Here is a 13635-nt window from a genome sequence, read left to right as displayed (position 1 = left end):
CCAGTCATATACACTGGGTCTTTTTCTGTCTGCCTTTCAACTACTTTCTCTCTGTTCTTCTTTCTTGATCTCATTTCCATTCTCTTGGTTCTTTTCCTCCCTTTTTTCTATGCCCCTTATTAAATTTTTGTGGGGATATGTTCTCTTTTGGGCATCTTATAATTTAGTCTTTATTTCTGATATGATTTTGATTTTTTCCTTCCAGTTCTTTGCTGGGTTTAATCATATCTTACTTCAGTTCTTCATGTTTGTTGTCCATTTATATTCTAGTTTTTGAATTTCAGATTCAGGATGTTTGTTTCATATCCTCAAATGCTTGAATATTGTGTTATAGTTTTCTTCTGATTGGTAGTTGTTTTGTTTGGGGGAAATTTGGTTTATTATAATGTTTTGTTCCTTATTTTCTCTTTTGGTTTTATAGTACAGATGACCATTACATACCTATATGCATTTTATGGGTAATGTCGGTAGTTTGGGATGGTTTACAAGATTCCCTCTTCAAGGAATTCAGGATTTCCCTATTGTCAGTGTAGCAAAGTGCGTTTTCTTTAATGGATGGCTTTTTGGAGTAGGGCACTGTAGGCAGGTGTTTTATTAAAACAAATTATTCTTAGTTCTCTTTGTCTTGCAGGATCATAAATTTCCCCTCTTGCTTTTTTTTTCCTTCACTATTGGGTCTTCAAAGGGGATGTCTTTGTTTTATCCTCTTCTCCCTTAGAAGTATTGCGTTTCTGGAACTGCCTTTTAAGGCCTGTACATTTGTGCTTCTTTTCTCTGTAGTCGGTGTTCTAATCTTCCAGGATTTTTCTCCTTAAGTTGGACTTTCTCTCTCTAGAAGCGTTTTCTTTCTTTTGCTCTTCTCTTTTTCATGCTCTGCTTCTGCACTCTCCTCCCCACCCGCCCTCCTGCCTCTCTCTCTACGGTAGCTTTGAGAGGGTGCTTGGAAGATATCTCTGTTAGAAATTGGTGTTTATTTTTCTAATTGCAGGAATTTGAGTTTGCGGTGTTCTCTGTCTTCTAGTTACACTGGAGGCCTGGGATCTGTCTAATTGTGTTTGTTCTTGTTGATCTGTGTGCTTGTTTGAAGGATGTGAAGATTTGGGAAGCACTGATTCCTGAGCCTTTTTATTTGACATTTAGTTTAACTTAATGGCACGATTTTTAAAAATAAAATTAAGAACTAATTTACTTGTATGTGGAGCCTCCCACTCACATGTAATACATCAGTAAGACAATATATAGCTATTTTTCTTAGTTGGCTGTGTTTGGGTTTGTATGAAGTTTAGTGATTTTTATATCTAGGCAGAAATGAAACAAAACAAGAAACTTTTAGCTTTCCTTCTGAAATATGGAAGTCCTTTAAAATATTCAGAAAATGTCTTGACAGCCTTCCTTTTTATTTAGAGAACAATTATTTTGCATTATGATTGAATTTAGTTAAATATCCAATCAATTGACTTTAGTCATTTCTCATGATGGATCTTTCTTTTCGTCTTTGCTAACTATGCTGTCTGTAGGAAGCAGTGCTTTCATTGAAATAATATGAAATTTTTCATATTCCTTTAGTATGATTTCTTTAGAAGAGTTGTTTCTTTTCATTTATAAAAATGATATCGGAGAGATAGGAATACTGGTACTAATCCTAAAAACTTGGTTGCCTTATACTGTTGCTAAAATCTTTTAAAACAACAATAATGGCATACATTTGTTGAGGTATAAATATTTATCAAGGATAATGCTTTGTAAGAGGTTTATTAACATCTCAGTTTTTTAAATGAAAAAATTGAGGCTTAGGGTGATAAAGAAACTTGCCCGTTAATGGCAGAACTGGATTTGAACAGGTCTGTCGGGTGCCAAAGCCCATGATTTATCATGCATTTGACAACTTTCCCTTCAGGCCCTGAAATGTATCTTTTCTTTCATTTGTATGAAACATGAGGATGTATATTTGCCTGATGTTTTATTGGTTTGTAAAGTACTTTTTGAAATTATCATTTAATCCTCCAACGTCTTCTACAGAATCTTGCAAGTCACCACTATTTGATAGTTGTTGATTTGATTTAGTTATTTTTAGATGATGTATTCAGGGAAAAAATATTGAGTCATTGAAAAAAATGAATAATTTATAGAACTATCATATGGGGTAATGGGGAAGGGAAAAAGCTTATTAAATTTGTACAAAGCATATTAAAAAGGAAATGACATTTTCCTATGAATTATAGACAGTGTTATTTTCTATAAATAAAATTCGTTAAAAAGAATAATCAATAATTAAAAATAACAAAAAAACAGTAATTAAGAAAGTCAGATATGCTGACATGGCTAGTCCTTACACAACATTTTAATAGTCATGGAAAGAAGCGTAACGTACCAACTGGTGAGAAAGGGAAGAAGTCTCGAGGCAGATCCATAGGGCTCTCAAGTTAATTTACAGATATTTTAAATGCTTACTCTTAGCTGTTTTGTGAATTTCTCCCCTTCAGAACTGGAAAGTGTACTCTCTAGTTTGAACAAAGGAAAATTTAAATGCTGGAAAGTATGGTGACTTTTTTTTCTATTATCTATATCTTTCTGCCTCATTTAAGTAAAGAAGTGATCTGAAAATCTAGAATAAGCAGAAATTTAATCTTAATGGCAAGCTATCGGTCTGTTTTCTTGCGGGATGAGCTGATGCTGAGGATTTAGTGTACCTGGAGAATGAAAGTTTGTGAGAAGTCTTTGATGTTTATATGTCTAGTATTGTGTGGCTTCAATTTAAGACACCCTGTTAAGAAAGTTGGCATAAATTTTACTTGGACAGAAGAAGCTGTAAACATTTACCTTATCTTCATTGTGTTTTTTTTTAAAGATTTTATTTTTTTCCTTTTTCTCCACAAAGTCCCCTGGTACATAGTTGTGTATTTTTAGTTGTGGGTCTTTCTAGTTGTGGCATGCAGGACACTGCTCCAGCATGGCTTGATGAGCGGTGCCGTGTCCGTGCCCAGGGTCTGAACCCGAGAAACCCTAGGCCGCTGAAGCAGAGTGCACAAACCCAACCACTTGGCCATGGGGCTGGCCCCTTCATTGTGTTTTGGTGAGAGTAGATTGATGGATTCCTTTTTGTGAATTTCTCTTTAGGTAGTGGTGACCAGGGTTATACTCACATGTAGTTCTTGGCTCCCCTTCCTGTTATTTGACAGTCCTCCTCTGCTTCTCAACTGATTCCAGTGGCAGGTGTTACAAAAAGCATTTGATTTACAGTTAATATTTTTTTGTTAGAAATAGTTATTTTTAATCAAAGCTTCAATTAGGTACATTATGATGCATTTATTATATAATTACAAGCCATATTTCCTGTTTTTCTTTTAATGTATTCTAAGAAAACACTGAGTGGAGTTACTTTTATAATTCTTTCTCCACAGGCTGCTTTGTACCGCCTCAGTGGAGACTGGAATCCCTTACACATTGATCCTAACTTCTCTAGCTTAGCAGGTGAGTTGCTAATATTATGTATCAATGAAAAATACTAGCTCAGTCATCTAAATAATGCTTAAAGACATTACTACTTATGACTCGTAGTTTGAGTAACATTTTAAAAATAGTCCTCTCCTAATACATTTATACAAAGGATATGGAAAAGTAGGAAGTAGTGTTCATAAAATGGTGCATGAAATTCAGATTATGGTGGAAGGAAGCTCCTGCTAGTGCAGGGTCTAGGATAGGACGATGGGGTTGGATGTCTGAGTTATCATTAGAGGAGAGAGCAAGGAACTGAAAGGTTAGGGAAGATCATCTACGTACACGGATATTGAAATGACCACAGATGCTTGCATAGTTGCAACCAAAGCTAAACAAAACAATTCTTTGTGTTCCCAGATCGCTAACATTCTTTTTTTTCTTTCTTTGTTTATTTCATAATTTTCTCCCAGGAAGTATTATTGATAAAATATTTTCCATGTTTCTTAAAATAGATTGTATAATTCTTGCTAATGCAGTTTAAAGATTTATTTTTGAAATCTTGAATTAACTATTCTTGGTTTTTAATCATGACATGTGCCCATATCTGACTAAATTCTTTCTCTTTCTTTTAGGTTTTGACAAGCCAATATTACATGGATTGTGTACATTTGGATTTTCTGCCAGGCATGTTTTACAGCAGTTTGCAGATCATGATGTGTCAAGATTCAAGGCAATTAAGGTATATGTATATTACTGCATAATTTGAACGTCACTTCCTTTTTTTGTATTTTAAAGAAGAAAAGTTTTAGTGACTTCATTTAAAATAAGTACTGTACTGAAGCAATATATATTTTTATTATTTCATTGACTCGGCAATCAGCATATTTTCTTTTGTAGTTATAAACACCTCTATTACCCATGCATCGTGAAGGATATCATGCACAGTTATAATGCTAACAGGTTGATTGGATTGCTTTATATATTATTAGCACCATACATATATCAGCATGTGCTTTAACAAAAACTCAAGATTTATCTTTAAAAAAATTTTTTTTTACTGTTTTGTAATTTGCCTTACTTTAATTGAAATTAAGTGGCTGCATTTGAACTCTAATAAATATATACCTATATCAATATGATGTACATACTGATTTTAGCTTTTGTATTTTAAGATGGTTTCATCCATTATAAATTACAAAGAAAACTATCTCTGCGCACAGTATCTTTGCATAAGTCAAGAGAGATACACTAAAAAAAAGTTTGAGAGTGTCAGATCACTCCAAATGGTTTTATGAGTTTGTGCTCCACACAGTAATGAAAATGCATTCTGTGATTCCTTGCCTATGATAACACTGATTATTCTCATGTTTTTCATTTTATTATAACTATCTTTTACAATAATATGTACACAGAACAAATAAAATAGTATAGAAAATTATGAAATAAAAAGTGGAATTATTTTGTCCTATATACCCACCCCAGATCTTAATCCCTAGAATTAAATAGTGCCAGCTTTAAGTGCTGCTTTTAAGTTGTTCTGATGGTTACCTGTAGAATTCGACTTAATATGATTGTGCTTCAGTTTCTTGACTTGTCAAGCTTAAGCCTTATTTATTGACTCAATACTTTGAAAGACAAAGAATTAGCTCATACCAACTATATCCTTTCTCTACTAATTTTATTATATTATTATTTTTGCTCCTTTATGAATTTATATATATTTAAACCTCTATTTTCTTCCTTTTATACTCTCCAGTCTCCCTCTGAATTTTTTTCTGCGCAAGTAGAAAAGTTTTATTTTAAAACATTTTTAACTCCCATGCTCATTTTTTTTTTAAAGGCTCGTTTTGCAAAACCAGTATATCCAGGACAAACTCTACAAACTGAGATGTGGAAGGAAGGAAATAGAATCCATTTCCAAACCAAGGTATGAATAAAGTAGTTCGAGGTACTTTGTTTTGTTACCCTCTTCACCAGACCCTCTAATTATGTTTCATCTTAGCATTCTTTTGGTTAATACTGTGGACATGAGACAAAACCTAGAAAATTTTTTTTTAAGTCAGTGGTAACTTTTAATTGAAAATAAAATGTCTACATACCTTGTTTTTTATTTTCTCTTTTATTCTCTACTAAGTTGGTGCTTGTCTACATAGCAGTGGCACAGCTATTCTGAAAACCCAACCAACCATATCTTTTTGGCTCAACCAGTCAGTCAAGTTGTCAAAATATAATCTTCAGGAAATTAAAGGTGTGACCCTCAGACAGATATAAAATGAAAACATGACAAAAATTTATTTAATTCTTTAGTGAGGAGGCTAGCAAGATGATAAAACTGGTTCCCAAGAGAATTAGAGGGACCAGCCTGGTGGTGTAGTGGTTAAGTTTGTGTGTTCCTGCTTGCATGACCTGGGGTTCACAGGTTTGGATCCCGGGCACGGACCTACACACTGCTCGTCAAGCCATGCTGTGGCAGCATTCCACATACAAAATAGAGGAAGACTGGCACAGATGTTATCTCAGGGACAATCTTCCTCACACACACAAAAAAGAGAGAATTAGAAGGACAGTGTTTATATAGTCCTACAGGAAAGGCATTCTAAAATACTTTTGCTGAGTTAGAGACAAAACTGGTTAATATCTTACAGAGCAATAAAATCATATCCGTTATGGTTATCTTTTCTTTTGGTCAGAAATTGTGTGCCTCTTGATCGCACAAAAATCCTCAAATTAATATCTTATATCAGAGCCTGGGCCTAATTAATAGAAAGTGATGGGACAAAATTATATTTCCCTATAGAATTAAGTAATTTTTGGTTGAGGCTCTTAGCTGTGCTCCAGTAAAATACTAAAAAGACCTGCAATCATCCTTTTATTTGTAAGTTTTTTAAAGGTATGTTTTGTTCACACAGTTGACCAAGCTGATACTTTTTGGCGTGCTCATTTTGCACTACACAGATTGTTTGTCTTGGGCAGTTTAAACACCACCAACAATAATCACAGCTTCCAGTTGTTGAGTACCTGTAAGCAGGCTGTATCATTATCTCCAACATGCGTAATAACTCTACATTTAATATAAGAAAATCGAGGTTCGGGGCTCCTGAATAACCTGCGCGTGGTCACACACAAAGTGGTGGAGCTGAGGTAGAAATTGAGGTCTGCCTGTCTCACAGCTTGGATCCCAGGGCCCTAACTCTTTTTACTGTGTCATGATGTCTTTCATAAATAAATAACCCTGCAGAACTCTTGTTTATGAGGTTGCCTTACTTCTTATTACTTCTTGCTGCTTGCAATATCGTTCTCCTGCTTAATTTATGCAAACTTTATTTCAGTTTCGAATTCCTCCGTCTTTTAGGCTTCAGTTTGAGCTCTCCCTTGCCCGTAGAGGCAGTCCCTTGCTTCTCCCCTTTCCCCACCCGTACAAAGATGCATATTGGCTCTCTCCGAAATCCTCTTACAATTAATATTTGTGACGCATGTTCTGGAGCCCTATTATTTTCTAATTATTTCATGTAACTTTTAGTTTTTGAATAAGGTCATGAACTCTAAAGGTGTTAAGGACCATGACTGCATTACAGGTTTTTATTTTTCTATGATTCTAGTGGTGAACAGTACAGAAATAGTTTCTATGGATTCAAATTTTAAAGAGTTGAAAATAATTTAATATGTAAATATGATACATTCTTGCCACTTTGATAAATTCTAAGCATGTCTTCTTATCTATTCAGTATATTGGCTATTTTTTCCTCCAGTTATTAGATGTATTCTTTCCTATTAGTTATATAGAGGGATGCTTCCCTCGCTCCCTCAATGTCTCCTTCCTCCCCGCCTTCCTTGCTTCATGTTATATTTTAAGAAACATTTTAAACTAATGTTCCAAGTGATATGCTTGGCTTGGTTACAAGAAAGTAATTTACTAACGTGTACTGTATTTTCTTCATAAATTGTCTCTTTCCATGCTTTTCACTGTACATAATTTGAAATAAAATGAACAAGCTGTTTGAAGGATCTTTTTTTCTGTATGATGGGAAGTATTCAAGCGAGAGTGATCTTGATTGTTAAAAATCAATCTTTAATAAATGCTACCTTAATTTTTAGACACTATCCTCTGCTCTTGTAGCAATACCATAATTTTATGAAAGAATAGCCATTGGAATAATTTTAGATGAAGTATTAGGAATTAGAATTCGAGTTCATTTAATGAGTATTTTGATAAAACACTGTTTAAGCATTTATTTTATGCTTCTATACACTTCCTGTTTGAAATAATTGTAAGTATTTCTTTAAAAAGACTGCTGTGGTCTGTTCCTAGCCAATTTTATTCTATATTAACAGAGCAAATGCACTTTGAGTAGCAGGACCTCATGTGGATATTGTGCCTTTCCTTTTACTACAGAAGAATTTATCAGTTCTCACCCTGGCTCCCCATTAGATGCACTTATGTTAAAAAAAAAAAAAAATCCCTGAAAAATACTGATGCCCAGGCTCCACCCCAGACCGTTTAGATTGGAGTTTTTGGAGGGGGCCTGATCATAAATAAAAGGTCTCCAGTTGATTCTACAGTTAGGGTTAATAGCAGTTGTATTAAATGAGTAAGCCTTCATGTTCGTTCATCTTGACATTTAATTTATAAACTATTTAATTTGGATTGTTATTTTCTTTTTCATATGAGGAAAAAATGTAAATTTCTTTTTAAAAAAAAGACTTTATACTGTTTCACGATTGTGTTTTCATTGGCATCATAAGAGTGAACTGTTTTTTTCTCTTGTACTCCTTATAAGATCCAAGAAACTGGAGACATCGTCATTTCAAATGCGTATGTGGATCTTGTGCCAACATCTGATATGTTAGCTAAGACACCCTCTAAGGTAGGTTGTAAAAACTGGTACCCAAGTCATTTCCTGATTTATGAATTTCAGTTAAGATCACTTTAAGAATGTTCAGGCTACTTTAGAAAATTAAGAGCTGTGAAAGATTCTTAATTCTTGAACTGGAGGACATTAAATCAGAACTGCTTGGAATGAAAGGGGAATATTTTGACAACTTAGGAATTTACGAAAAATTTTTTTCGAAAATATTAGTGTATCTTTCAAGGGAAAATAATTTTCTAGGTTTAGAGTAACTAAGTCAGTTATTTAATGAGAAATAATGGTATTTTGGAGAAAAATCAATTAAAAAGAAATATCCTGTACCTTTTTCTTGATTTAAATATTTGTATAAAGCTTTGTATGCAAATATAAAAACAGTAGCATGTATTATTTATTAAAACATTTGTGTTATTCTCTATTAACATACTGAGACTTTTAATAAAAATGTTTGTATTCTCTGTCTCCAAAATATTAACTTTGTAATGTTGAGGTTTTCATACCCATGGTCTTTAATTGTCTGTCAGCCGTATTATCGTATAACTAAAATTAAAGTCCCTTTAAGAAGAATTAGAGAATCTCTTAAGAAGTTTTAGAGCTAGAAAGAAATTCAGGCTTCATGCAATTTAGTCCCATTTTACAAGTCAAGAAATGAGACCACAGAAGATTGATTTGTCCAGTATCTCCCTGCTGAAGTTAGTTAGGACATAGGCTGTCCAGTTCCTAGTTTCCTTTTAAAATATTATTTCTGAATTCTGATCAAAGTAAAATCCTTTTATTAAGAGGACTGAGGTTCTGCATGACATAAATAAACATAAAGAAAGTGTGAAAGAAGCCTGGTATGAAAAAAACTAGTTTATTTATGTATAGGTTTTTAAAACCGTATTGCACGTCACCGTATTGCACGTATATTTTGTAATAATTTTTCCCCTTGAGTCATTTTTATATAACTTTTAAAATTAAATTTTCTACAACTAGAAGGACCCACAACTAAAAATACACAACTAGGTACTAGGGGGTTTCGGGGAGAAAACGGAAGAGTAAAATCTTTAAATTTTCTCCTTTTTGCTAGGGTGGGGAGCTTCAGAGTACCCTTGTTTTTGAGGAAATAGGTCGCCGCCTTAAGGATATTGGGCACCAGGTGGTAAAGACGGTAAACGCTGTATTTGAGTGGCATATCACTAAAGGTGGAAATACTGCAGCTACGTGGAGTAAGTCATATCTCTGCCTTTATGATATTCTAAGATAACTCTTAGTAGATAGAGATGAAATATCCTTGTTATAATGAAAGCCTGTCTTTTGAAGGTAAATAAATCCTACCGTCTTAGGTAAATTGCTTTTCCTGGGAAGTAACAAGTTTCAGGACACCCAAAGACATGTATGTTTTTTAGACAGATAGGGAATCAATTAAAATGAAAATATTTGCTTTAAAGATTTCATTGTAACCTCAAATAGTGGTTTTAAACAGTCATCTTAGCTGTATGCTTCTTTAATCTCCAAATTCCTTTTAAACATAAAGTACATCAGGTCAAATGAAATGTTTTTAAATTGTTAAATTTTGACAGTTTTAAAACTTCTTTTTTCATCCTCAAACATTAATAATTTGGATTTATCACCTTAATTATCAGTGAAAAGTCATAATTATTTTCTTGACTTATACGGATGGCAGTCAAAGGTGCTAATTATATCTAGTCTAGGGAAATTATCTGTTAGAGTGCCATGTTAGCAACCTGGCAAAGCATCCTGTATAAACTAAGTTGCTGCAGAAAGAAAGCAGTCACATTTCCATTCACTAATATGGAGGTCCAAAAGGACCTTGGTACTCTTTTATAAAGAAAGGGAAATTAGGTGATAAAAAGAGAAAGAAGATAAAAAAAATTCCTACCAGACCTTTTGCATCTACTTTTAAGAATGTGACCCATATTAATCATGGCACAAACTTTTCTATGTTGTGGGATATAATAGATTGCAGTGTCCAATTTTAATTTAATTCTTAAAGTAAAATCGGGAAAGGTAAGATGAAATTACTAAAGTTGAGTGAAAGGTTTTTTCTAGATTAGAGAATTTTCTCTGTATACATAGTACGGCACTAGCACTTTTGTGGGCTCACTTTGCTAATCAGTCATCCGTTAGCGAGTTTGGAAGCATCCAGTGTCTTTCTGTCATGACAGAAAAATGTGTGGCTGTATCAGATTCACTGTGCTGTTTCCAAGTAGGTTACAGGACAGTGGAGAGTAGTGAAGAGAGTACACATGCATTCTCTCTTCTCATCAATCAGTTATAAATTGATGAGCCACTGCTTCTAACAAAGAGAATATCTTAGTTCAGGCTGCTATAACAAATAGACTACCCCTAGACTGGGTAGGTTAAACAACAGAAATTTATTTTCTCATAGTCTGGAGGCTGGGAAGTCCTAGATGAAGGTGCCAGCATGGTTGGGTTCAGGGAGAGCCCTCCTCCTGGTTTGTGGACAACTGCCTTCTTGCTATGTTCTCACATGACAGAGAGGTCATCTCTTTCATGTCTCTTCTTCTAAGGACACTAATGTATTTCATCGTGGAGACTGCACTCTCATGAGCTCATCTAAACCTAATTACCTTCCAAAGGCCCCACTTCCAAATACCATCATATTGGGGATTAGGGCTTTAATATATGGATTTTGGAGAGACACAAACATTCATTCCATGGCTCACAGCTATTCATATTTTGAATCTTGAAACATGCTATTAATGAACGTTGACCATCATTTCTTTTACTTTTATGTTATAGAGTATTCTGACCTCTAGAGTTGTTGGAGAAATATGGTGTACCAGTGAATGTTCGCTGAAACTTTTTGATTTTTCATGTTTTCTACCTAGAAGTCCTAAGGGACAGGATCCTTTCATTTGTAGTCAGACAGCTGTGGTCCCCTGAGTCTGTCTACTAATGTAGGGTAGGAAGCATCCAGAATAGTTTTTAGCTCATAAGATTCTTCCCTTCCTTCATTATTGTGAAATACAATGGGATCCCATGTATTTTAGGTTGGCTGAGAGCCCCTGTAAGGCTAAGGGACTCCTGGAGGTGGCTTGTGATTGGCTTATACTCTAGGACCATCTAAACTTTTAGGCCCATCTCAAGCCTGGTTGTAATCCTTCTCTAGGGACTGTGGGCTAGTGTATGAGATGTAGTATACTCGGGTGGTACTGGAAAGCAAGGAGTATAGGCTGTCTTCTGAAAATCCCATAACTGATGGAATGAACCATCGTCGCTCAATATTTCTACAACACATACCATGCAAGTAATGTGTCTATTCAAACCATTTTTTCAAGGAAAAAAATCTATAGGTTTGGGTTTTTACTTGTACAGTAGAAGCTAACATTTTACAGATTTCCATTATTTTTGTTCTGATTGCTATTTTAGAATGCCTAAGTGCCTTAAAAATCAGATTGTTTTATTCCTCATTACAACTAAAAATCACTGTAAATGCTCACTTAAACAAAAAAAATTAAACTGTGTATCTAAATCAACTGAAACTTTTTGAGATGATCTTCTATTACATATTCCTATAAAACATTATGGAATTTTGTTCAGTTGATTTTGGTTCAAAATAAACAAGTTTATTTTTAATATAACAATTGCTGTTCCCCTTAGGGAGTTCATTATATAAATGAATTTATGTTCATTATATAAAATTTGGTATATAAAGAAGAAAATAATGATGTATAATCCCACTACCCACAGTTAACATTTTGATGTTTGTTCTTCTGACAGACGTTTGTGTTTATAGAAAGTTAATTAATTCAGAAGGGGGATAAAGGAAGGCAAAAATGTAGTATGTATTTAGTCCCTCAAATTTCAAAGTGCCTAATATTTTCTAAATAAGTTCATAGATTAACAGTGTATATGTAGGTGTTATTCCTTTCCTTTCCTTCTTCTTTCTGTCCTTCTTTCTTTGTATCCGTCCATGATGGAATTAAACTTTTTCCCTATGGATGAAAGCATATTAAAATTTAAGTTATAAATGTAAAGCACCAGGTTTTTGAAGATATTGGTGAAGGAGAGGAATGTGATCTATAAGGGTGAGAAACATATGCTGGAATTGTGTGTCTCAAAGTTGGCAGAATAGAACTCTGTAGGGATTTATAAAGTATAGTCATGCACTGAAGAACAACTTTTGGTGCATGACGGACTGCATATAGATGGTGATCCCATAAGATTAGTACCATATAGCTTAGGTGTGTAGTAGGCTATACCATCTAGGTTTGTGTAAGTACACTCTGTGATGTTCACACAATGACAAAATTGCCTAACGATGCATTTCTCAGAAAGTATCCCTGTCATTAGGTGACACGTGACGGTGTACAGATGATTAATTCTTAGCAAACAGGACAGTTTCCTTCAATGTAGTGTCAATACCAACTAAGCTTGTTGCCTTATCTTGGTGGCACTTTCCTTGTAGGCAATATTAGAAAATGTGCTTACATTTGAAAGTGACATTTGATTAACTTAGGAAAAGGGTTTTTCCTTACATTTCCACTGGAAAAATGGGAATGTGGAAATCTTGTTTGTAACTACTTATTATTGATGCCTTATGGCTTTTGTCTGTTTTGTCATCTCTTCTTCAGGTCCTTATTTATTAAAGCTAACAATCAAATTGGATCTTAAAGCTTTCTCTAAAAGCATTTACCGTTCTCTTTGGTTGTCTGCCCATCTGTTATTTGATTTGATTCTCAACTGTGTAACTTCTTTTAGTTCTGGTTGTTTTCTCGCAGTCTTTGTGTCACCGAGCTAAATCACGGTAGCTGGCAGCAGTAGAAACTATCTAAGTCTTTTGACTTATGATGTCTTAGAAGATTCCATGTTGGCATCTCTAGTTTGCATCTTGGTGCTTAATGACATCAAATAGATGATTGAATGCTTTGACTTAGGGAATACCTACCTTTTTTTTTTTTACAAGCAGTTTTAAAAATGTTTTGCTAAACACTTAATTACAAATGTTTTGTATTTTAAATTGCTGTTAGTTGTCCCAGCCTTGTTTACATTATGGCATACCAGAGTCTGGTTACAGACAACAAGGCTAAGCTCCTCAGTTCACCTTGGCTGGGGACAGGTATCAGTGGAGTTAGACAAGTGACTGACCTTGAGCAAGTCTTGGAACTGAGGGGTTTGTGCTCAGAGACCTGGAAGGCATATTCGAACCCAGAGATGCTAGACTGTGCCCATCTTCCCTGATCCCTCCCCCATTCTGCCATCCATACAACACCAACAACAAATCTCTGGGCAGGATGTATGTCTTGGGGGTCTTTTAAAACCAAATTAGTCTGAGTCTAGAGAGAATTAGGAGAGTTCTCATTTC

General features: G+C 34.5%; 1 protein-coding gene across 1 annotated transcript in view; it reads left to right on the top strand.

Moving 5' to 3' along the window:
* The window catches only part of HSD17B4 (hydroxysteroid 17-beta dehydrogenase 4), an 81129-nt gene that overhangs the window by 52346 nt on the left and 15148 nt on the right, over positions 1 to 13635 (top strand). The window contains exons 18-22 of the mRNA XM_014844074.3: positions 3402 to 3471; positions 4071 to 4177; positions 5279 to 5365; positions 8217 to 8303; positions 9373 to 9511. Of these exons, the coding sequence (XP_014699560.1) occupies positions 3402 to 3471; positions 4071 to 4177; positions 5279 to 5365; positions 8217 to 8303; positions 9373 to 9511 (490 nt within the window). The remainder of the gene's footprint in view (positions 1 to 3401; positions 3472 to 4070; positions 4178 to 5278; positions 5366 to 8216; positions 8304 to 9372; positions 9512 to 13635) is intronic.

This window comes from Equus asinus, chromosome 9, assembly GCF_041296235.1.
Source record: "Equus asinus isolate D_3611 breed Donkey chromosome 9, EquAss-T2T_v2, whole genome shotgun sequence".
NCBI classification, from domain to species: Eukaryota; Metazoa; Chordata; class Mammalia; order Perissodactyla; family Equidae; genus Equus; species Equus asinus.
This window is presented reverse-complemented; position numbering and strand designations above follow the sequence as displayed.